The sequence below is a fragment of the Vidua chalybeata genome, chromosome 1, assembly GCF_026979565.1.
Source record: "Vidua chalybeata isolate OUT-0048 chromosome 1, bVidCha1 merged haplotype, whole genome shotgun sequence".
In the NCBI taxonomy this organism is placed as follows: domain Eukaryota; kingdom Metazoa; phylum Chordata; class Aves; order Passeriformes; family Viduidae; genus Vidua; species Vidua chalybeata.
This window is the reverse complement of record NC_071530.1, coordinates 2288927-2313782: the sequence shown is the minus strand read 5'-3', so window position 1 is coordinate 2313782 and position 24856 is coordinate 2288927. Positions and strand designations below refer to the sequence as shown.

At 48.8% G+C, this 24856-nt stretch overlaps 1 protein-coding gene across 1 annotated transcript in view; it reads right to left on the bottom strand.

The window, feature by feature from the left end:
- Positions 1 to 7560: 7560 nt before the first annotated feature.
- WNT3A (Wnt family member 3A) overlaps positions 7561 to 24856 on the bottom strand; it is an 89869-nt gene continuing 72573 nt past the window's right edge. Inside the window, exons 3-4 of the mRNA XM_053961932.1 lie at positions 10797 to 11062; positions 7561 to 8040 (exon numbers count right to left, since the gene is read on the bottom strand). Coding sequence (XP_053817907.1) covers positions 7561 to 8040; positions 10797 to 11062 — 746 coding nt within the window. The remainder of the gene's footprint in view (positions 8041 to 10796; positions 11063 to 24856) is intronic.

The following is a 24856-nucleotide window of genomic DNA, read 5'->3' as shown; positions in this document are numbered from 1 at the left end:
TTTGTGTTTTATGTCTTCCACACTGCTGGTGGGCTTGTCAGAGAGTCCAAAGCTACAGCAGGTCTTGTTCGGGCAGGTTTGGTCCTGGGAGTGACAGAAAGTGATGCCACAAGGGATTGCTGGAGTGGGTCCCCACTGGGACGAAGAGGTGAAGGCTGAGCTGCCATCAGCTGGGGACGTGGGACAACCAGGGCTACGCCAGAGACTCAGGAGGATTTTATCCATTTTGGAGTTTTTGGGAGGCTGACTTGGAAAGACGCAGACCTCTTGTGCTTTCCAAGTGGCAGCAGCAGGTGGCAAGTGTTGGGAAGGAGCTCTGACACGATGGTGCCACCCCTCAAAACCATGGGGGACACTCAGCTGCTTGCTCAGCCCATGTCTGTAGCAGGCCTGCCTTCAGGATTTTTTGGTGGAGTGGAATGAATGGAGAGAAATAAATAAATACTAATAAATAATAAGAAGAAACTCGGAAAAGAAAGGGAAACGGGGAAAGTTTCTCCTCGCACTTTCCCCACTTCCACGCAGGGCTGTCCAAGACCTCCCTTGGCGTGCAGAACATGTGTGAGAAAAGGTCTACAGAGGAGGAGATCATGTGGAAAAGACCCTTGTGGCTTCAGGAACTTTCTCTATCTGGGTGGTGTTCACCTAAGAGCAGGATTTTGCCCGTGGATGACTTGGTGGGACCTGTTCATTTCCATTTTGTGCTCCTCAACAGGGAGAGCAGAGATGCTCCCTTGGGGTCAAAAGCCATGACAAACCGGGCAGTAAAGTGGATTCAAATAATTATTTTTACAGAACAGGTCCAGCTTCTGCTCCCCTTGAGACACTTGTACCTGATTTTTGTTGGTTTAAGTGAGAAGTGAATTAAGGCCATGACCAGTTTTCCACCTTAGAGAATCTAAAGAGACTTTGGAATCTGGAGTGGGATCCAGATTCCAGATCCAGGGGGATCTGGAGTGGGATCCTGCTCATGGATGAAGACACACACGCCTGTGGATGCCCACAAGCCTGTGTCTGCATGGCAGTCAGACATCTAAACACCCATCTCTGATGGAGAAGCATCCGCATGGATCTGTCAGATGTGCCCTGAGATTCAAGGGAAGCCCACATTCTTCCAGAGTAGCTTTTAGGAGCCAGAGGGGTACCCTGGAGCACCCCAGATGGCTCTAGACACCTATTTCAATAATTTAGTTCAGCCCTAAACGCTAACTTTAGGCAAATGGAGCCCATAATTTGGCTTGTATGGGGGTTTAGGCACCTAGCACACATGTAGCTACCTGCCTTTAAGCATTTCACTTTGTATTCCAAATCCCACTGTAGGTGCCACTGCCTGGGAATCAACTCCTGGCCTCTCGTTCATGCTTGAGAAAAAAATCTCCTCCTCCAAAATGGAGATGCACCAAAGACCTCTCTGGAAAATGCAGCAAAGTGGGAGCAGACAACTTGCCCAAGCCCACGACGACACTGGGAGGGGCAGGAATGAGGACTAAACATCCCTTCTTTGAAATGGAGGCCAGAGGAGCCTCGATTTCCCATCCAGCTGAGGAGTCTGCACCCCACAGATGTTAATGGAGACCTGAGCTGGGGAGTGAGGAGCGGCAGAGCAGGAACTTTGCTGAAGGACACAAGGGAGGGCAGGAAACAGGAGGATGGAAGGGGTTAAGCCGTGAACAAAACAATTCAGCCAGATGCCACCACTGCTTCCAGTGAGAGAGGGGAAATCTAGAAAGAAGAGATATTGCCATGATGAGAAGTCACTACTAAACCAGCCAAGATTTCCAGTGAGAGAGGGGAAATCTAGAAAGAAGAGATATTGCCATGATGAGAAGTCACTACTAAACCAGTCAAGATTTCCAGTGAGAGAGGGGAAATCTAGAAAGAAGAGATATTCCCATGATGAGAAGTCACTACTAAACCAGCCAAGATTTCCAGTGAGAGAGGGGAAATCTAGAAAGAAGAGATATTGCCATGATGAGAAGTCACTACTAAACCAGCCAAGATTTAGCTTGGAGGGAGGTAGAAAATAGGAAACTACAGGTATGAAGAAGAGATGAGGTCTTGTCCTGCCCAGCCCACCTTCTCTCCCACCATCCAATACTCTTTTACATCTCACCCCAGCAGCTGCTGGAGTTCAGGAATGACAGATCTGAGCAAACACCCCCCTGACTCTGCAGGGTGATTGATCCCTTCCCCTCAGCCCTGGAGCAGGACTCTGGAAGAGCCCCGGGGTTGTTTCCCTGTGGGCAGCCCGTGGAGCCAGGTGCCAGCAATGGCTGATATCTGCAGGGCAGCTGGGTTTGGTGCCTTTCATGGCCCTGTTTTCATCTTCCCAAATGGATCTCGTTAAAGCATCAAGGGAAGTCTGGAGTAATTTCCGTAGTGCAGATCCTAGGACTGGATTCACAACTCCCAGCTCCTGCAGAGTGCTCATGCTGCAGCCCCGAATATCCCCAACAACATCAAACACCAGATTTTCAGCACTGACACCAATCTTTGAAGCTAAAAAAAAAAGAAAAAGCGACCCAAAGCTGTGCGTTTCTCCTGTATATTAAGTTAAGGATGGGGACATGATAAGAATGTGAACACACGTGACAAATGTAACACAATCCAGGGACATTTCTGTGGCAATACATCTGATTGCGATGAAAACAGTAAAAATATTTGAGATTGAGAGGCAGAAGAAACTGTTTTCTGAGGTTTGTTAATACAGAAAATCTGCAATGCTCAGCTTAGGTGACAGCACTGATGACATGGTCGGTGCTGACTCAGGGATTTCTGTGCCACGTTGCATTTTGTGGTGTGGTTGTCTCTGCAATCCCCTCCAAAAATTAAATCCCAACTGCTTTAGTTCTGCACATGAAGCTTCCCATAAGGAGCGGAAGCAGTTTTGGAGACTTCAAAATACTTTGGAGAAGACTGTCAGTGCTGGGCATGACACTCAGCTGAGAGAGATACACCAGGGTCAAGCAACAAAAATGTTCTTCCCTCCCCATATTTTCATTTTCTCTGAGAAAGAGAGAAAGAGAAGCCCCCAAATTCTAAAACTAAAAAAAAAAAAAAACAAGGGCAAAAAAAACCAAACAAAACCAAAACCAAAACAAAACAAAACAAAAAACCAACAAAACAACCAAACTCCTAAACTTTCCATTTCTTTCATAGAAAGAAAAGAGATGAGGCCAAATTCACCCCTCGCAGGTAACGCCACTGTCTTTAATAAGCTGGATGTGGAACTGATGGGGCCCATCCGACCCATCTGTTCAGCTAAAGGAGAGGTTGGATAGCAGCATGTGAGAGGATGGAATCGTGGTCCTTTTGGTCCTTTTTTACTTTTATTTTTTACATCTGTTACTTTGTTGGGTGACGCCTTGTCCCTTTTCCCCCCCGTCCTGCCAGACACAGCCCAGCACAAACCATCTGCCTGAGGACAAACCTCACCAGTGGACACTGAAGGGAAGGACACCAGGGAGCAGGGAGGTGAAGATGGCCAGCCCCCATTTGTGGGAAATGAATGATGTTTTCCTTTTGATTATAAACTGGAGCATTACAGCAAGGGAGGGAGAGAAGGTTTGGCAGAAAACCACATCCAGAGAAGTGCCCAATTCAATTGCCTACACAAAGACATCTCGGGTCATTTTGGACACCCAGCGGTCTCTGACTGCCCAGGTTTATGATCTGTGTGGGTCTTAGGCCATTGAAACAACATCTGGACCCCAACAGAACATTTTAGGGCAGCTGTAATATGTCACCAGATGTTTATATTATTGAGTGACCCTTCCATAAGTAATGTCCTTATAACCGTTTTCACAGGAGAACCTGAGGCAGGAGGCAGCTCTGGGTGGTATTCAGACCATCTCCTGTCGAGAAGGATGGCACCTCACTCATCATTGACTAAATTTTTCTCACCAGTGCAGTGGAAACCCTGACTCAAGACACCTGGTGTTGGCAGTGGAGAGGGATCTCTGTTTTCCAAAGACACCTCCCAAACTCACGTGTAGCAGTGCGCAACAGCCCAAGCCCCCTCTCCAAAACCATGGGGCCAGACACAGGCCCAGCTCCCAGACCCCTGACGGGCTCTTTTCCCCCCTCAGGGATGGGCAGAGTCAGACCCAGGGCTGGAACCCCCCGGGTGTGCTCGGGGTGATGAACAGAATTCACGCAGGTGTTTTTCATTGACTTTAGTAGCAGCTGCTCAACCCCTTACATTGTATCATCACGGAGATGATTAATTACATAACAAACCCAAACAAGTACCCACAGGCTTCGTTGAAAACCCCTTGAATGGAGGGGGAGGAGTCCCCAACCACTGAGCCGGCTCAAGCCTGACCCCAGCTTTGAGGGAGCACAACTTCCAGCCCATCTCAGATGATGATCAGGTTGTAGCTTCACCTCCTTGACTCATGGTGGGCTTCACATCGTCAGTCTGGACCCATGGAAGAGCTCATTGTCTACTCTGAGCTCAGCAGTTGAAGTCAGAGATACACCCAGAGGGCAAACATAACTTGGGTACCATCCTAAGTACAATGAATCACCTTCTGGATTTGTTTCTTGCCATTGATCCCAGCAGAAAAGTAGATAAATAGCTTAGACCGGATGAAACAAATCCCACTGTTGCAGTCAAAATTTGTTCACCTCTAGGGGCAATTGCTCAGCAAATGCCCAGTTTCAATTTTTTTTTTTCCCCTGCTTCCCAAAAAGCTTCACCTGCTGGTGATGCTGGGCTTGTTCTGGTGCAAAAGCAGAAATGGTGGATGTGAACATGCTGTGGATGGGCTGGGGCCAGATTCCAGCTCCCACTCATGGAAGCCAAATCCTCCAACCCATTTCTTCACTGCTGTGGTGTAAAAGAGGGACTTTGAAACCACTTGGCTTAAAAATCTTAGGGTAAAACCAGTTGTGGGTGTGACCCCACTGAAGTCAATGGATTGAAGGGACTGTGTCCTGCAATGGTTTGGATTTTCACTGTTGGGTCACCATTTATTGACAGAAGTTCCTGGTAGGACGTGTCTGACATCTCTCACTGTGGCTGCTTGCACTGCATCATATTAAGCAAACCAGATGTATCATCCCTTATCCCATCCTCTCTGATTTATCAATGTCTTCCACCCCTTATGTGGCTTTCTGGAGCATTTGCTTTCTTGACAGATTGTGTTTGAATGTTGGTTATAGGTGCAATCTCCCCCTGCAGTGGCTTCCTTCTCTATTTCCCTTGATTAAGTTTTCCTTTTCTCCAAGACTGCACTATGAAAATCAGTCATGCATCCATTATTTAAGTTCTTTATTTAAGTTTTCAGTGACCTATTGCCTTCTCCACGTGGTGTGTGGCCATCGATGGGGCACAGTGTTCACACAGACAGATATCGCAGATTGATTTTCTCCCCATATTTTTCTTTGTTTCTCTTGATCTCCTCTCTCCTTCTCTCTCCTGCTCTCGTTTCATGCAGCTTTTTTTTTTTTTTTTTCTTTGCAAAGCACGGATAGAAGTGCCTCCATCAATAAGCAAATCTTGCTTGTGCCCTTGGGCACAGCCCTGAGACAAATGGGTGATGCATAAACTGCACCAGCCTAGGAGTAGTCCCAGGAGACGCCGTGACTCAGAGCCAGCCCTTGGAGGCATCATTTCCTCCTGTTTTCTCTCTGATGGGATTAAGCTCTGTTTGTTCCCTTCTTCTTCTTGGTTCTCCCTCCGTTGGTTCCTGGGAAAAGGCTGACACACAGAGAGGAGCACTCTGATTTCTCTACAAAGATTTCCAGAAGTGAGCCAGCCAACGGCCGTTATTTCTTTGCCATGAAATGGGAATTAACTCATGCCCTGTTTCCCTTCCTGTGCTGAAGAGACAGAATAAACACCAATCCATTGTCCTTTTTCCAGATAGGAACCCAAAAGCAGGAGTAAGGCAAAGAGGACACAGGGCAAGTGCATCTGGAGCTAAAACAGACTGCTACTCCTTGCTTGGTTCACCCCTCATTTATCCCAGTGTTGACCAGGAAGAACCCAAGCAGGGTTGCAGCGCTGTAAATACCAAGGTGGTGGGCTGAGTTCATGCCTGGTACCCTGAAGGAAGTCCTGATGCCCACGGAGGAGCTGAGACCTTTTTCTGTAAACTGTGATCTTGATCTGGAACTGGAAGCGAAGCAACATGCAATGATGGGGAGTACAGGGGTGAGCAGCAGAGATGGGCCAGCCCTGCAAAGCTGGGATTTGGCTCTGTGTCCAAACTTACCCAAACTCTGGGCTGGTTCAGACTCTGGGTTTTGTCCATTTTAATCTGTGCCACTTTTATAGGTGGGAATTGCTGTGCAACAAGGTTTGGCTTGAGTCTGAGGCTGCTCCAGCTTGTGGGGTGTGGTGGTGAGGGTGGGTCGGTTCACCCTCACGTCAATTTATGGGTGACAATGAGTCCTTCAGATCCATGTTCCCGACAGACTTGTGGGCTCAGGCTGCTGCCAAGTGCCCGGGAAGCCTGCATCAGGTGCAGAGAGTGGAAGAACTAAGTGCACTTTCCACTGCTGGGGACAGACCTCCCCAACGAGCTGGGAAGGGTGAACAGTTTCCCTTCCCATCCTTTCCCCGGGGTGCTGAGGAGATGGATGTCCTGTGCTCAGGAGTGAATGTCCAGCCCCAAGACTCACTGCACTGCATGTTTCCAAGGAAGACTCACTGGCTGAGCCACGTCCCAGGCTGGAGGGCTGCAGCAGCATTCCCAGCTGTGGGACTGTGTCCTTCTCAATGCACACAGAGTCCTCTTCACTTCACAGACAAGAAGACACTGAACTTTTCTGTTCTGTGCACATCACCCGTGTGCCAACAGGGCGTTTACAGGAAGTCATCAGCAGATTTCTCTCTTTCTCTCCCTCCTCTTCTCCCTCCTTCCCTTTCTACAGATGTCACGGGATCCTATGTCAAATCTGGCAGAAGTTATTACGCTAAAAAGTTCGTATCAAGAGCTCGCCCACTCTCCAGCTCTGTTAGATATTTGTAGACGTCTCTGGTTCCAAGGCAAAAGCAAAGAAGTAGTCATGTTCTTTATTAAAAAAATCCTTAATTTATCTGCTTTTATTTCTTTTGCTGCTGTTGCTCATATTACACAGTCTGGCCATTTGGGTTTGCAGAGAGATCTCTCAGAAAGCTCCGTGCTGCTGTTCAGCACAGCCTCTGCCTGGCTGAGGGAAAAGGAGATGCTTAGGAAGATGCAAGTCTTTCAAAGGACACTTAATCACACGAGTCACTTCAGGCGGGTGGGAGCAGAGCAAATCCATGCTTTTGCTAATGCTCTTCTTTCCAGCTCGGTGTTGTGGGCTGGTGGAAAAAGCTGCTCTCCTTACGGAGGCATCGGCGTCGGGGCAGAACTTGTGCGACTGCCAGATGTACCTCGGGATCGCCCAGAAGTCATTAGACCTATTCTATCCAACCAGTTTTAGCCTTTTTATTTTTTATTTTTTTGTCCAGTTTTTATTCTTTTAATATCAAAAAAGTAGACTTCTCTCACGTCTGCAACCTCAGAGGAAGTAGGCTCAAAATCCATTTCTCCACTCGGAGCCCGGCCAAGGGTTCTGCCTGCTTTATTTGCACGTGTGGACGTCGTAGACTCGTATGCACTCCTGGCAGCGGACGTAGCAGCACCAGTGGAAGATACAGTGACACTTCTCTTTCCGTTTCTCAGTCCTCGTGTTGTGCCCGCGGCCGCAGCACAAAAGGTCGCAACCGTCAATCCCGTGGGAAGTGACGTTGCAGATCCTGTCGCGGGTCCCAAAGGAGCCGGTCTCAGGGTTGGGCTCACAAAAGTTTGGTGAGTTCTCGTAGTAAACCAGGTCCTTCTCGGTTGGGGCCTTGAAGAAGTTGTATTTGGGCCGGAGGGTCTCCACCCAGCCGCGGGATTCCCGGTGTTTTTCCACCACCATTTCGGACGCGCTGTCGTACTTGTCCTTGAGGTAGTCGCCGATGACCCTGAAGTCTGGCTGGGACCACCAGCAGGTCTTCACTTCGCAGCTGCCCGAGAGCCCGTGGCACTTGCACTTGAGGTGCATGAGCTCAATGATGGACTGCAAAAGAAAGGCAAAGGAGAAGGAACACGTTAAGCTGTAATCAAAACATTCAGGACATTTTGACATTTGGCCATGATTTTCTGAGCAATTATGGATGTTTTCGTAGATATATTTATGCTCTTGTGAACAAAAATCCCCTTATCCCCCAGTCAATGCCCTGCTCACTGCTGGGTCTAAGCCATAAAGCTTCTGTACTTTATGGTTTTCGGTGATTGGTTCTGAGTCTCAGCTCAAATTTAAGGATTTACCAAAAGCTTTCACCAAGGAGATTTATTAAGAAGTCAGAAGTCGAGATTTATTGATAAGACAGAAGTCTTATCAATGTTCATGTGGGAATATTGCAGTGTTGTCACCCAGAAAAAGAATTCAAACACATCTCGGCAGAGAAGCAAAGAACACACAAAGCTACTTGAACAATGCCTTGATAAATGAAAATTGCAGCTTTTCTGTTGGAAATAAAAGGAAGATGAAATGTCCTAACTGTCTAGAACAGAACTCCACCCTTTACATATGTTTTGTGTTTACTTAAGCAAACAATGTTCAAGCCTTGCTATGGCTACTTTCAGAAACCCGAAAAGGAATTTATTTTTGTTTCAAAGCCAGGGTTATGATTTTTCTAAAATCACTTCAAAGGGGAAAAAAATAAGAGCCCAACTTTTGATTTGAAAGGCTCAGGCTTCAACACAAAACACCTTCCTGGGATAAATGGGAGGGTGATTATTGATCCCAGAAGCTTGCTGCTTGTTTTTACCTCTTATAAAGCGAGTTTAAATGAATAGAGGTGTTGCCCTCCAGTACTCTGAGGTGGGAGACAACCTTATGCAACAGCTCGATAATCTGCATTTTCAGAGCGATCAGCAAATTTCTGTTGTACGTGAACAGGCGAGTGCCAGCCTGAGCGCAAGAGATTTGCCATGAATCAGCACCTTGGTGCTCACCAGGTGCTTCCCTGCGTTATTTACGGAGGATCACCCGCCACAAATCACAGGCTGCAATTAGCGATGAGAGAGAACCGCAGAAAGTCTGGTTCGTATAATCACGCTGAGCTTAATCAAAACTCCTGGCGGGGTGGTAGGGTTGGAGTTCCTATGGGAGCTAATACGAAACATTGCCCATGGCTCAGGTTTAGCTGGGAGCACTCGAGTATGGAGGCCTGGGACAGCTGTCCCATGGCTGGTGGCATGGTGAGGATGGAAAACACCAGTGCTTTCTAAAACACTGGGATTTCAGGTCGTGGTGTGACGTCTGCTCTCTTAACCTCTGACACCTGTAAAATGCCCTGGAACAACTCAGAGTCAAGGAACAAGACTTAGAGTAAAAAGACCTCTGCAGGCCTGTGATCACAGGGATGTTTGCTCATTTTTTTCCTCCAAGGATTCTCACTTTAAAGCAAATTCTCACCTTAAAGAAAATCCCTCCTTTCCACTCTACACAGCTTCTCCCCAGCCCTCTTTTCCCCACTACACATCCCAGTAACTGCCACCAGCAGTGCCCCATCCCTGGGGGTACCTGGGATAATTGAGGCCAGAGCTGGAGGAAACCACATTATTGTTTGTGGTCGTCTCCATTGCAGACAATTTCGGTTTCTGGTGGTATTTCCCTTTCAAAAGTTGTACTCCAGCAGCTCTGCTGTGGTGTGAGGTGGGATAACACCACTGGGAATTCACAGTATCCACTTCAGGAGCTCTCAAGAAACCTCAGCCTGCCCGAGGTTGTGTCCCAGCACAGCAACTGTGGTGGCTTTGCTACAGCTCACTGCACAAATGTCCTCCTGGATACGTGCAAGACCTTCTGCAGAGGGGACAAGACCACATTGACCTGTTCTCTGTAGTCTCAGAGAAGCTGTGGCATAATGTCTGTTAGAAAGGGCTTTGTGGCTCAGTTCTACAAATTGTTTCCCACAAATTGCATTCTTCTGGATTTATGGGCTATTCCTGAGATGAAAAAAACAGGAATATCCCCCTTTTGGGATTATTCCACTTAGGGAAAAGATTAATTGTGTATAAGACAGATTTTTTGCTTTCTTTTCCCTATCATGTTTGAATTTAAAACAGCTTCAGGGCATGATCCAAGTTTAATCAGGAGGCACCAGAGTCATATTGCCTCTAATTTTGTTTAAATATTTCCTGGGAAATAGAACAGGGTTGAGAAGATGGGTTGTGGGAAAAACCCTCCTGCTCTTCTCTTCCCTCAAGGTTGCAGAGAAGGGGAATGGAAAATTGTACTCAAACTTCAGATACCCCACAGTCAATGAAAGGGAACAGGCACAATTGGGACATTATTAACTGAGTTAATAACTCTAATAGTGGAATCACAGAATGATTTGGGTTGGAAGGGACCTTAAAAATCGCTCAGTTCCAACCACCCTGGAATGGGCAGGGACAGCTTCCTCTAGCCCTGTCCAACCTGGCCTTGGACACTTCCAGGAATGAGGCATCCACAACTTCTGGGGGTAGATATCCTCATAAGATGGGATGAAATCCCATCCTACACCTGCCTTGACCCATCCTCTATAAAAGAGATCTGGACCAGCTGACTCCAAGGCAAGCATTTACATCTGTGTGGGTGAATTTATGTGGGGCTTTCACAGACCAGGCACGTCGACCCAGAACTATCACAGGACAGGCATTACCATTTTCTGACATAAATTTGCCCAGATTTAGGTCTTTTGAGCCCCCTCAATTCCCTCCCACCATTCGTCCCTATCAGGTAAGAAAACAACAACAGGAAAGGAGAAATTTAGGTGTCCTTACGGTCCTTCCAGCCTCGTTGTTGTGCCTGTTCATGGCCGAGCGAGCGTCGGGCCTGTTCTCCCGCGCGTCCGCGAACTCCCGGGACACCATGCTCCCGAACTCCACGTCCTCGCTGCAGCCCCCCCACTTCCAGCCCTCCCCAGGAGAGCCCTTGTGGCGCGTGTCACACCCGCAGATGGTGGCCGAGCCCTCGGCGCAGGATCTGGTCACGGCGAAAGCCACCCCGGCGGAGGCGATGGCGTGGACGAAGGCTGACTCCCTGGTGGCTGTGAGAGAGAGAGAAGTCAGTGAGGAGGGGCCAGTGAAGGATGGGTTTGGTCAGTCCTGTGAACATCTTCTCTGGAGGGCATGGCAGAAGGCCAGGAAATCCTCCTCTTCCCTGTGGTCTGGCTTGGACCTGCTCCAAAGTCGTTTTCTTTTGCTAGGAAATGAGCTCCTGTGCAGACAGGACCAAGCTTGATCCAAGGCCACTGAGGTCAGCCAGAAAGTTCTGACTGGGGTCATCCCCAGGTCTTTGGATAGGGCCGTGGCACCACAGACAGCCATGCAAACCTGAATTTCAGGGGGCACATGGAATATTCTATATGGTACTGTGCAGTCAATGCACCACATAGCCAGGCCCCGAGCTTCGCTTCAGAATTTGGGTATGCTCCCAAAAAAATAAAAAATGCAGGTGTACACTTAACAATGGCCTCATGCTTTACCTGGTGGTGGGACCAGCACCAGGTAAAGCTCCTCTTCCTTGACAGGGAGAGGTGCTGGTGGCTGGAAGGTAGGAAAATGCCAGGACGGTCACATCCTCAGTCCTCAGGATATAAACCAAACACTGTCCCCTCCCTCCACCCCTTTTTCCCCGAGGCTGTGCCTCTCACTGGGTGACAGCACTCAAGGTGCACCTTGCACCTGCCCCGAGTTTTCCTCTCTTCCCTAATCAAGGCCCCTGCCAAGGGGACTGGAAACGAGCTTTCCTCTGCGCCCACTGCCTCAGGCTGGAGGGTGGGATCAGCCAGAAGATGTCGTGGCTAAGGACTGAGGAGTTTTAGTCTTTGTGGAGAACTTCCCTCACAGCCTTCCATCCCAGGGAGAGCTGGGCAGGGAAGGGGAGCAGGGAGGGCTCACCTGGATGCCAGTGCTTTTCCCACACTGTGCCAAAATGAAAACCAAACTTTTCAAGCTGCTTTGCAAGTGGGGAGTACCCCAAGATATCATTTTTTATTTCCCTTTCTCCTCGCAGTTTTGATTTCTTCACTCACAAGAAATGACCCCGCAGTTCAACACCGCAGCTCAGAAAACACCACTGCTTTTTTGGCTGCAGTAAAATGGGATTTTTACCATGAACAGGGCTGTTCTCAAACCCTCTGGGCAATTCTAAACAGGCACAATGATTCTGATAACTGGCCTCCCTTAACCTCCTGTATTATACCCCACTCACCTTGTGCTTATAGACCAGTTATTCTAGAAACTGTGTTGTCCCTGACACTTTTCAGATTATTCCACTGGAACATTGAAATATTAATGGATCCATAAAGTCACAAGGTCACATTTTCAGTTGATGCAACTTCACCAAAACTTCCAATGAACTTTGCATCAGCTGACTACTCAAAAACCACCCAAACCTTCCCTGCACCATATTTTGCTGATCTGAGCTTTCCCTGGGCGTTTTGGCTTAATCTTTGCCTTCCAGATGCTTCCAGGCTTTACTAATGTGGAGAGAGTTTAATGCACCAAGCCAAAAAGCCAATTTGTTTTCGGGGAGCAATCACAACTGCGGAGCAGTCCCAGCTGGATTTTGGGATTAAGCAAGAGCCCAAGCTTTGCATTGGGAAGGCTACCAAATACAACAATATGCAAATCCCACAAGGTGCATGAGCTTACAGGCTGAAGGGATGAGCAATGTCCTGGAACGTGTTTGCCAGGGCACTTGGGGAGGTTATTAAGTCACCGAGGGCTACAACCAAAAAAAAAAAAAAAAAAAAAAAAAAAAAAAAAAAAAAAAAAAAAAAAAGAAAAAAAAAGAAAAGGAAAATGCAGGAACCCTCAGGTCCCCAGTGTGATTTTGAAAAGCCCTTGCTCAGCACCTGTCCAGCCTGGAGGATCCCAGCATCCTGCAAATGATGACCATGCAGTTCTTGACTGTGAAAGCTCAGCTTAGAGCATGAACAGGAGAGTCCCGTTCAAACAGGACTGGGGACTCTGCCTCTTGTGCTTGCCTAAGTCCAGCTAGGATCCCAAAACCAAATTTTGGGGGTGGAGCGCTTCATATGAGGTCTCCAAGAATATTTTTGAGCAGCCCTGGCGTCTCTGAAGAATGAAAGGCTTCTCACAAAGGCCAGTGAGGTGAGGTGGATGCTGTTATAATCTGGTAGGGAGGTGGAAGGTGCAGTGTGTGGCCAGAGAAAGGCTGACACACCTCCCACATCCTCCCAGTGCGGCCCAACTGATCTTGAAACTTTTCCATAAAATCACAGAATGGTTGGGTTGGAAGGTCCTTAAAGGTCACGTGGTTCCAGCATTCCCAGTTTTTCTTCTCAGGGCTGCTTCCACCCCACTCTCCACCCAGCCTGTGTTTGGGATTGGGATTGGCCTGACCCTTGTGCAGGTCTGTGAGAACTGGATTTGTAAAGGATTCTCAAAACCTGACTGAAAGCTCACACAGTCTTGTACATGTGCATGCAGACTCTGAGATAAGGAGTGCTGGCTTAGGAAGGCCATGGAATCGAGATTACATTGTTGAGAGAGAGATTGAGCTAGAAACAAGTTTCAAACAATGGCCTTGCAAAAAGACCAGATATTTTGGAGAATCAGAACTGTGAAAGATGCATTGTAACAAGACCACGTGGGGTAGAATAATGGGTGATTTGTGTTAGGAGTATTAGCAGCATTGTGTGGCAAAAGCTAATAGGCTGAAAAACATTTATAAGGTATTGTAACCAGGAAATGGGTTGGCTTCTGATGGAATGGCATTGAGCTTTTCATCTCTTACGTCCCACCCTTCATCAAGACTGATAATGGAATCAAATATTTTAAAGCACCTCTTGGTTGCCCTGTCTCTGTAGAGCTGGCATTTTGCAACACACTTGGCCCGGCTGAGCTTCATGAGGTTTGCACAGAGCCACATCTCCAGCCTGCCCAGCTCCCTCTGGATGCATCCCTTGCCTCCAGCATCTGACTGCACCTCTCAGCCTGGTGGCACCCGCAAACCTCCCGAGGGTGCCCTGGATCCCACTGTCCACGGCACCAACAGGCAGTGCCAGCCCCAGCCCCCAGGGAACACCACTGCACCTCCTGGGGTGCCACCATACAGATAATTCCTGACCCACCAGGTGGGTCCATCCCGTCACCCTGATTTTTTTAAGATTTTCTAAAGCCTTCTTGTAGAAAACTTTCTCACACAACTTTCTGTAAACAGCCTGTTGTTTTGCATTCCTTCACAGAGGTGGAGAAATTTGATGCACCGGTAGTTTGTGCAGCGTCGTTGGAGAGGTGGCACGTTCACCCTCCAATCCACTGGCACCTTTTGAGAACTATAAATGATTGGAGTCAGAGGAAATAAATGAGTCTCTTCCTCGTGACCATAGCTGTGGTGTGTCGTTTCTCCTTGTGTCCTCTGGTGACACCATCCATCAAATCCAGGTATTTCCAGTTTAGAGACAAGGATGATGTGCTCTCCTAAAGCACATTCCTTGGTTAGGTCAGCTCTCATCTCTTGGGAATCACCCTTTCCTCTGCTCAGGAGAGATTTGATCCAGGCCTTTGGCTTATTGGGAAGGAGCTGTAGGTGCTGAACTGATGTTTGCAAACCTCGGGGAGACCCCCTGTGCTTTGCCAAGCTTGCACCAAAAAGAAAATGTCTATAGCCGTGGTGTTTGTGCAGGAAAACTTCTCCTGTGTGGGCATGAGAGGGGTGGCCTCGCCTTGGGAGTCCACAGCTTGTGGATCCCAGCTTGGATTCAGCAGGAGCCATCAGCTCAGAGGTGTGCATTCCCTGTGCATCCCCCTCACTGCAAGAAGGACGTGGAGCTGGGAAGGGTCTGGAGCACCAGGAGGGGCTGAGGGAGCTGGAAAGGGGCTCAGCCTGGAGAAAAGGAGGCTCAGGGGGGACCTTGAGGCTCTGCACAGCTCCTGACAGGAGGGGACAGCCAGGGAACAGGGACAGGAGGAGAGGGAACGGCCTCAAGTTGTGTCAAGGGTCAGATATTAGGGAAATTTGAATATTTAGGTTGGATATTAGGGAAAATTTCTTCACTGAAAGAGTTATCAGGCACTGGCACAGCTGCCCAGGTCAGTGGTGGAGTCACCTGGAAGGATTTAAAAGGAGATGGCACTTGGGATTGTGGGACCCAGTGGACGTGGCAGTGCTGGGTTCATGTTTGGGCTCTGTGACCTTTGCTGGTCCTTTCCAACCTTGAGGATTCTACAATTCAATGATTCTGTCCAGGCGCAGAGCTCAAACCCCAGGGAGCTTCAGGCGGCACAGCCTGGAGCATTCCTCTCTTTGCCAGGACTTGGCCACAGCCGAACAAACAGTTCCAGGCAGACAGTTTTGGCCGTAGACACCAAACCCGAAATCTCAGGTCCATCACCTAAACTCTCCATAGATTTTTGTCCTTGTTGAAAGCCAGGAGGGTATTGATGGGATTTGCCTTAGGAAGCACCAATTACAGCGAGCTCTTCTCTTCCCAGAAAGCGCTCGGTGCCTTTTACAGCCTGGATAGGACGTAATCACTCCCCTGCTTTTGAAATGCAGCCACCACTTAAGAGCGCACAACAGGAAGCAAATCGCCTTGTATCTGATCGTAACTACCTGGGGAATGCAGGCAGGCAGGGCAAAGGAGCTGCGATCTGGCCCCGGGGCACTGAGGTGAGGAGTTTGTCTCTTGAGAAAGTCGCAGCCGATCTCTTAATGACTCCACGAAATTAGGGCACCGGGTTTAACGTCTCCTACCCCTAAGTTAAGGCAGCGGGTTCGATACTGACGCAGATGGAGCGGTGCCATCCCGTGAGTCACGTCCTGCCACCTCCCAAGCCATGGGACCGTCCTGCCTTTCCCGAGCAGCCCCGACCCTGCCGGGCTCCGAAAACCTCCCCGGGTCGCAGCCGGAGGCGGCGTGGCTGCAGGAATGGAGAAGGAGCGCATGGAGATGGAGATAAGCAGAAGGAAAGCATGCACTTGTAATGGAAATGAGGGGTTATTAAGGTGCCATATAAAAATGCAAGAGATGTAGCGAAGATAGCAGGGAAGTGGCCGTGTATTTGTCAGGTCGCCTCGTTCCTCTCTGGGTGGTTCTGGTTTAGGATTAGGTTAGGGCTTGAAGAGAGCTTCTGGAAAGTCACCTGGCAGGAGGAGGTTAGCAGGGACCAATATCTCACGGGGATGTTGATTTCAGAGCATTTTAAGCGCTTTTTTTTTTGGCCATCAAAACTCTGGCTTGAGCTCGTTTAATTCCTGCCTGCTCCTGAGCTTCCCTGCAGAGCCCAGGGACTTGGATATCTGGTACTCCTCCAGAATTCCCTCTCCATTCTGGGGGGACTGAATATCCGTTAAAAAGTGACTTACAGAGGGCCTTTAGGGGTGTCCCCTAAAGCAGAAGTCTCCAAGTCACTGGTCCCTCCTGGAAAGCGTTTCCTAAGAAGCCCAGACTGAAATTTGAGAAACGGAATGTCCCTGAACATCCTGTGCAGAACCTCTCTGACCACTTTGTCCCAGCACCAAACCCATCCTGAGTTGCAAAACCACTTGGCTGGGTGGTTTGATTTTGATAATCCAGAGTCCCGAGGATGATGTGACCCAAGATTTGCTTTCCTGCTGTGACAGGGCTTTTTTATGTGACTCTGGGCAAATCCTTTAGTCACTTTGTGCTTCTGCTTCCTTATCTGTACACCCGAGGACAATCCTGCTTATCTCCCCGGGAGCCTGCAATGCTAAATTCGGTGGTGCCTTCAGAATTGTAGGCAGAAGGGACTGGAGCCGAGCAGAGTGTTCTCAGATTGTGGGATGAGGAGGGCAAGTGAATAACTGCATAAATATCTCAGCTGTCCAGTATGTGGAAACTGCTCTCGTGTGTTCTTCTGCCCAGACAGTGACTTATTTTCCCTGAATCTTTCCCTGAATGATTAACCCCAGGTCAGGTAGGTAGCCCGGATATGTGGCAAGATGGACTGTGGTGATGCACCAGGATGAATATAATGGTTTCTTTTGCTCTGAAAATCCCTTTCTATCACATCTATACTGCAACACTGAGCCCTGCCGTCCCCATTCCTGAAATCCTAAATCTTTCCTTTTTGAAACGGAGTCCTGGGAGTGAAGTGCCTTTTTTTGGGCTGGATAACGTATAAACAACATGGAAAAGAACAGAAATGTCCCAGACAACGAAGGAAAGAATTCCCAGCCATGTCTGCTCTTGAGGAGAGGATCCTGCTCCTGTTCCATGATTGGAAAGACATTGGAATCGTGTGGCTGTGAGCCCTGAATTTCTGACACCACAGACCTCTGGAGTGCCCTTGGGAGAGGCATTTTGCTAAAAATGGAGTGGAACAAAGGAAATGGTTTATCAGTTTAGCAGGACTGTGGGGAGGAGTGGTGCTGGCTCCTCTGAGCTTCATTTTTCAAAGGTAAAAGTCTACAGAAAGGTACCTCTAGCTCCAGCTTCTTGAGACACTCATCTTTGAGGGGTGGAAGGTGCAAAGGCTTTCCAACATCTTTCTGGTAGGGCAAACTCCCTAGGTACACGAGGGAGTGTGAGAAAGGGTTTAAATTCCCACCTTGGCTCGAGGGGATATAAACCCACAGCTGTCAGTTAAGATTTGCACAGCAGTTGACACTACACTGATTTTGGATTAAAAGGGAAAAAAAAAAAAAACAACTAAAATAAACTAAATAAACACTAAGAACTAAGAAACTGGAAATAAAGCTGGGAACAACCTGGTGTTTCTGGTATTTGGAGCAGCACAACCCAGCCTTTTACACTGGGGGCCCATCCTAGCTCACTTTTCCCTGGTTCCCATGGTCCTTCCTGCATCCCGGGCATTGGGAGGGGCTGTCCAATGGAAAAAGCTGGTGAGGAATTTGTGAAGGGCTTTGGAAGGCCAGCCTTTGACTGAGGTGAGGTGAATTTGGGTTTTGACTGCAGTATGAAGGTCACCACCCAGCTGCTCTCGGCATGCTGTGCTCTCTTTGAATCCACGTCAGAGTCCAGAGCATCCCTCTGGCTGCTCTGGATGTCTCAAGTCCCTGGCAGGGGGCTCAGGGATCTTAGCAACAAGTCAAAAACACCTATAACTTCAATTTTAGCCCATGGGAGAGGCTGCCAACCTTATATAAGGAATTACAAGCCAAAAGGGCTCAAGTAGTGAATTAAGGGAATTGACACAAAGTGAAAAAGTAGAATTTTAAGTTTTTTTTAGAATGTAATTCAAGGGTACAAGATAAAATAATTTAGGCCTAGCCTTTTCTTCCTTCTTCTTGTCCTCCATATCTCAGTGTGATAGTAACACTTTTCTATTAGTCTAAGATAAGGACACACTATCCAGCACAGATTTTAAGTATTAGTACAAGAACTATAAACATAGTACAGAAGAGACACCCAAGACTCAAAGCAAACTACCATAACTTTCATACTAACCAAACCTCAACAAGTCAAAAAAAGAAATAAAAATATTTTAGATAAGAAGAAATAAACAACCTTAAAAACTCAACTTCACACCTTCCAAACCTTTTCTTCAGCTACCAAACTAAAAAAAAAAAAAAGCTTTCACACTACTGGGGTCTTACAGACCCGACCCCAACATCCACCCACTTCCCTGGGTGTGGGAGCAGGGCCTTGCCATTCCCCTGTGGGGAGGGTCACCCAGAAACTTCTCCGTGAAGATAAACCAGAAGGCTTTGAATGCGAGCTCACGCTGCATCACCTTGGATGGAAAAGAATCCCAGAAAAGATTAACACGGAACGAGCCTGCTCGGTTGTTCAGTAGCTGGTGGCCCCTGGGAGAAGGAGTTTCTTTAGGATCTGACAGCCTTGCAGGCACAGCTGCTTTCTGAACAGCAGGAGTGAAATCCAAAGGGACTGGTGAGTCAGAGCTCCCAGGATTTGCAAAAGCACATGGAGGCACCACTGCTGGCTTATACCAACACGAATGGCATTGCCTGCTGGCCCTGAAATCCACGTGCAGGAGGAGCAGTGCAGCCCAGCCTGCCCCAGATTCCAGCAGAGGATACTCCAGTCCCTCAGCACAGCTGGGCTCTGCTAAACTTGCAGCAGATCAGCAGATCCCTGACCAGCAGATCCCTGAAAGGCAGAAACTGAGAGTTTGGGATATGGGGATGGTGTCCCCCACCTCACGATGCTCTTTGGGGGCTTGGAAGAAAACTGGGGAGAGACTTCTCAGTAGAACCTGCTGAATTAAAACAGGGGCAATGGTTTTAAACGAAAAAGATGTGGATCCAGACATAAGAAAGGAATTTTTTATGATGAGGGTGGTGAAGCACTGGAACAAGTTGTCCAAAGAGGTGGTGGGTGCCCCTTGCCTGGAAGCAGCCAAGGTGAAATTAGGTGGGCTTTGAGTAAGCTGATCTGTTGGAAAGGTGTCCCTGCTCACTGCAGGGGAGCTGGACTAGATGAACTTTAAATGTTTCTTCCAACCTAAACCATACTAAGAAATGAAGGTTCACATTTTCACAGGACATATTTCTCCCCAGGGAAAGGAATGAAGGTGGGAAAAAAGAAAAAAAAAAAAGTGTTAAGAGCCTTTTTCTTTTTCTTTTTTTTTTTTTTTTTTTTTTTTTGAATGATCACCAAGCAGAAAATCATTTGCCAATCAGAACTATTAAATATTGGCCCAGCACCAGGGGAAGGCAGAGAACAGGGAACTCCTTGGCACAGGCTGGCTGACAAATCCATCCACAGGCTGTGCCCAAATGCTGGAGGGGAACAAGCTTCGTTCCCATCGCAGGGGAGGAGGAGGAAGAGGAGGAGGAGGAGAAGGAGGATCACAAGGCTGTCATGTCACGGCTCCAGGGACCCTGACAGTGCTCAAGGGGAAAACACCGGGAACGTTGGAAACCAAATATTGGCTCTGGCAGCCTCGGAGGCAGGCGAGCTTCAGCTTCCCCACATTCCTCTCGATTGTAGCAAGAGAGGATCCCATCTCAGATAAAGCAACTGAAATGGTTTACATAAGTCTGGCTCAGCCTCCAGCTTCCCTCAGCTTTCCTCTGGAGAGGTCCCTGTTTTCCAGAGTTCCCATTTCCCTTGACCCATCCTCACCATCTGCAGCACCTCAGACCTGGCACCTCCTCGAATTACCCCTTTACTCTTTAAAAGGAGGCTCCTTGTCCCACACTCGCTGCTTGCTTTCCACCCACTGGGATGGAAGCTGTGGCCTTGGACGTGCTCAGCACGAGGACTCTAAAAGGAGAGGACCAGTCAGGATTCCTGGTGGGAGGGAAACTCATTCCACAGAGCACATTCCCAAATTCTGCAGCGTGAGCAGTGTTCATCCTGGTTGTGTTGGAAAATACTCCCCTAAGCGAAAGCTTAAGGAAGAGGTCCCAGGATTCTGAGATCTTTAAAGCTTTTGCTTCTTTCCTTGGTGTCACTCCCAAGCCTAAAACACCAAGTGCCCTGACCCCGATTTTCTGCTCGGCCAGGGAAGCCTTGTGGTTACCCTGAGGAGCCTCCAGAGGCTTTGGGAAGATCAGACTTGGTGACTGCCTCCCGCAGTGGGATTCATGTGCTGCACAAAGGGCCTCTCTGGGCACGGGTGACTCCAACACTCTGCCTCAGTTTCCCCATCTGCAACGCAATGGGCAGAAAGCTCATCTTACACTCCCCAGCCTGAGCTTTGGGCACCATTTCAGCCTGCAGCACTCCACAGGGGAGGGGCAAAAGACAGGAGTGCTCTCCCCAGCCTGTGCTGCATGATGCCTTATTGCCCCATGAGTGATGCTGGTGCTGGGATCACTGTTTATCCATGGAGCCTTCCAGGAGAACCTCAGCACCTCGAGCTCCCTCGGGGCTGACTTGTGGTCACTTCATTGCAAAAAGGTGGGAGTAGAGGACCTTGAAATGTCCCTTCCAACCCAAACTATTCCATTATTCCACGACATGGAGACTTTCTAACCAGCATCTCATCTGGTTGCAGGTCTTGGCAGCAGCTCCAGGATGTTCCAGAGCAGCTCTGGCTGCACCAAGATGTGCCCAGAGTTCTATAAATCCCTGAAGACCTTGATTCCTTGGGAGCCTTTGAACAGGAGCAGAGCCCAAATGGCTGCCTGGGATCCCTTGGATGCAGAAGGATCACTAATGGCATTCCTCAAAGATCGCTTTGTAAGATTGCAATCAGAGAATTACAGAATCACAGAATGGTTTGGATGGAAAGGGACCTTAAGATCATCCCATTCCAACCCCCTGCCATGGGCAGTTTTACCTTCCACTAGCCCAGGTTACTCAGAGCCCCATCCAGCCCAGCCCTGACCATTTCCAGGGATGGGAATCCACAGCTCCAGTCTCCACACAGCTCTACAGACTGGCCTGAATGATCTGGAGTCACTCAGCAGTGACACCCAAGCTGCCATTGCCTTGTGTCACATCCCCTCCTCTTCGGCAGCATTCCCACGTGGGTTTATCTCCAAACCTAGGGAAGCCAACTCTGCCAGAACAGCAGTCCTTGGGAGCTGCAGGTAACCGAGGCTTTCCCTGGAATGGGATGAGGGTGGCTCCAAGAGCGGCTGCAGCTCTGGGAGAAACACACAGCACAGCAGGTGATGCCAACCAGGAGCTGCCCCATAGCTCTGTGTGACACCACAGCCTGTCCCCTTCTTCACAGAGAGCCCTGTCAGCTCCGTGCCCAGCTGATTCTGCACAGTTTCTCATCAAAATCCAGCTCCAGGCTTTGCCTGGCTTTTTTAACCACCTAAAAATCAGGCCCCTAAATGCAAAGACTTATGCAAATGCGTAATAACAAGAAGTTAACCACACTTTTGCATATCTTAAAGGAAAGGTTAGGTTTGGGTCCCATCTGTGTTTTGAACGGAGTTCTGATTGAGTTCTTGTTTCCTCTGAACCAGCTGTGCTAGTGTCAACACATCCCTGGGAAGATGAAAGGCCCTAAAAAGACATTTGATCAGATTAGCCGTGATTCAGCTCATTGGAGGGAAATTATTAAATGGGCAATTCCTGCCAGGGAACATGAAGGCGATACAGATAAGAGGGAATGTTGGATTGAAGGAGGTTGGATTAACGCAGCTTGTAAAATCCTGAAGGCCAAGTTTCCCCAAAACATCTGAATGATGGGGTCTTTTCTCATTCTTTTCCTTTTCACTTTCTCCCTGTTGGTTGCTCATGGTTCTCGCTGCACAACAGAGCTGAAACCTCCAGCGTGGTGCTCAAACCTCCAAACCTCTCTTGCACCTCCAAACCTCTCTTGCACTTCCAAACCTCTCTCACACCTCCAAACCTTCCCGGCTGTACCTGGAACAGGTAGAGCCAGCTTGCCCGAGGCCAGGGCAGCCTGCAAGCCTTGTGTCCTGGCAGCAGGGCCAGCGCTCCCTGCTGCCCTCCGAGCTCCCACGTGAGCCTGAGCCCAGGGTGGGTCGGAGGCTGGAATGCTCTCGTTAATTAGCGACTGTCAAAACAACCCCAGGTGATCTCGCAGGTAAGCAGACCCCCAAGATAGGCAAATCAGCAGGACGGTCTGGTATCAGTAACCCGAGTGTGATACCTGCAAAGCAAACACCCCCTTATCTCTCTCGCTATCGCCCTATCTCTCTGCTGATCTAATCATTACCGTGTATGTCTCCCGACATACCCCCCCCCTTAATGTTTTATCTGTCTTTCTGTTGGCTTGGTCATGTGTGAAACACTCTGATCCCCCCCTCCTGCCATCCCATCAATGCCTTCTGAATATTCCATGTCCTGGAGCAGCAGGGTCCTCTCCATCCGCCCCGAATTACCCCGAGTCTCCCCAAGATCCCTGGGAAGCTCCGGACAAAAGGAAGCTGTGTGCCAGTCGAGGGTGATTAGCGGAGATACAGGGCAGGACAGGGTCCTTAATGAAAGGGGAAGGCGAAAAAGGAGCGGGGAAGGACTGGGGTGAAATTTTTCTGGGCGCCTTCCAGGTTAAAGGATCATTAGGGTCCCTCCTGATCTCGGGAAAAAAAAAAAAAAAAATAAGGCAAGAAGAAGGCAAGCCCCAAAAACTGCTATGCAAAACAGCCCCAACGGTCAGTAGGATACAGGGAAGCAAAAAAACCCAAAAAAACAAAACAAAACAAACAAAAAAAAAAAACCAAAAAAGAAAAAAAAAAAAAGAGAATATAATTGTATTCTGTTATCAGAAGCAACATGGTTGAACAAAAGGATCGCCTTCGCCCACCTGAGAATGGAATGTGAGGCTCCATTTCGCTGCTCTGATCGTATTTGACAGCCCCCCTCGAGACTGCCTGGTTGGTATGGCAAATCGTCCTTATTACCTGCTGGGGTGAATGAATCCCCCTTTGTGCTGCCACTGTCACGCCGCATTAGGTTGACAATGGCCCGAGATATTTTATATGAAATTTGCCCTCACTTGTGATTAGCCAGCACCAACTAAGTCATAGCAACCTAGAACTATGCATTGGCCGGGCCCCGTTGTCGGCCGAAAGGGAAATCCCTATTCAAATGGTTTAATAAAACAATCTAAAGGGCGTGTGAATCGTGAAAAGCATTTTCACTTTTCTCTTTAGCTTAATCTCATGGTCGCTGGGATATTGTGCTCCGAGCAGACCCCAGCAGGGTGTGGGCTAAGGTCCCCCATCAACTTCTTTTACAGCCTCCTTTTCTGCGAGTTAATGATATACCGGTGTGATTGCCTCCCGCAGCAAGAAGAAACACGCATTTGATGAAAAGGATGGACCTCCTAACACATCCTAAATGGCAACAATTTCTCATCCAAAGGTCACAGGTCATAACCTGGATTTTGAATCACCACCCAGATCTTTTTCAAAGCCCGGCTAAAGCTGGGGGATTCGGCGAGGCCGTTTTACACACACACACACACACACACACAGAGACACGGCGTTATCTCCAGAGGTTCTCTGCTCTGCTTGAGACCTGAGCTTAGTGCTTGGAAACAATTGGATTTTCCCCTGGTTTGGGGCTACAGTTTGCTGCTTTTCACATCCTCTCAGCCCTGGGCTGCAGAGACGTGCAGCCCCTGAGGGTCACCCGGAGCTCAGCAGCACCTGGGGTAAAAGCAACGCCCTTGCTTGAATCGCCAGCTGCCCGTTCACCCCTAAACCTGTCACACTCCCAGCCCCAAACATCACCTCCAGCAAGGCTTCGAGGTCTCAGAACACTCCCCACTCACTTGAAGGTGTGGAGAAGCTCCCCCAGTGCTGACCCCTCGATAGATGAGATCTCCCACGCACAGGTGAGATGCAGCCACAGAGATTTGGAGCGGAGTGGGGCAGGAGGAGGGAGAAGGAGGCACACAGGGTTCCCCTTCTGCATTTGTGCTCCACTTCCTCACTGGGGCTGGGAGGAAGCAGGGTCCCTGCAAGGCTGGATCTTAGCATTTCCCTAAGCAAAGCTCTGCCTCTGCAAGACGAGGCTGGAAATCCCCAGGACAACAAGCTCCCTCACGAACCTCCTGCAGCCCAGTCCCCGAGCACAAACCAAAGGTGAAGGGGAAAGCACCACAGGAACCTGTCCAGTGTTCCCAATTTTCTCTCCTCTTTATTCCCCTCACAAAGCCTTAAGCCAGGTGGGGCGTTCATCTCCTGGTTGAACATCAAGATTCTCCTTTGAGGTTTTCCCACCGGAGCTCAGCAGGAGCAGTGGGGCTGCACAGGCCCTCGTGAGGGACCCTCTTGGCTTCCAAAATCCACGTTAACCTCTCCTAAAAGGTGCTCACATGAGCTGTGGTGTGTTTCCACTGCAGCTCCCCACATAATTGCAAGCTATCTGGGGCAAGGAATGGTTCTGTTATTAAGTGCTTGTACACTATTTAGCACAATGGGGCCCTGATCTCTGCTTGGGGCCTCCGAGTCTGCAGTAATACAAATAATTAACCATAATAGAGCT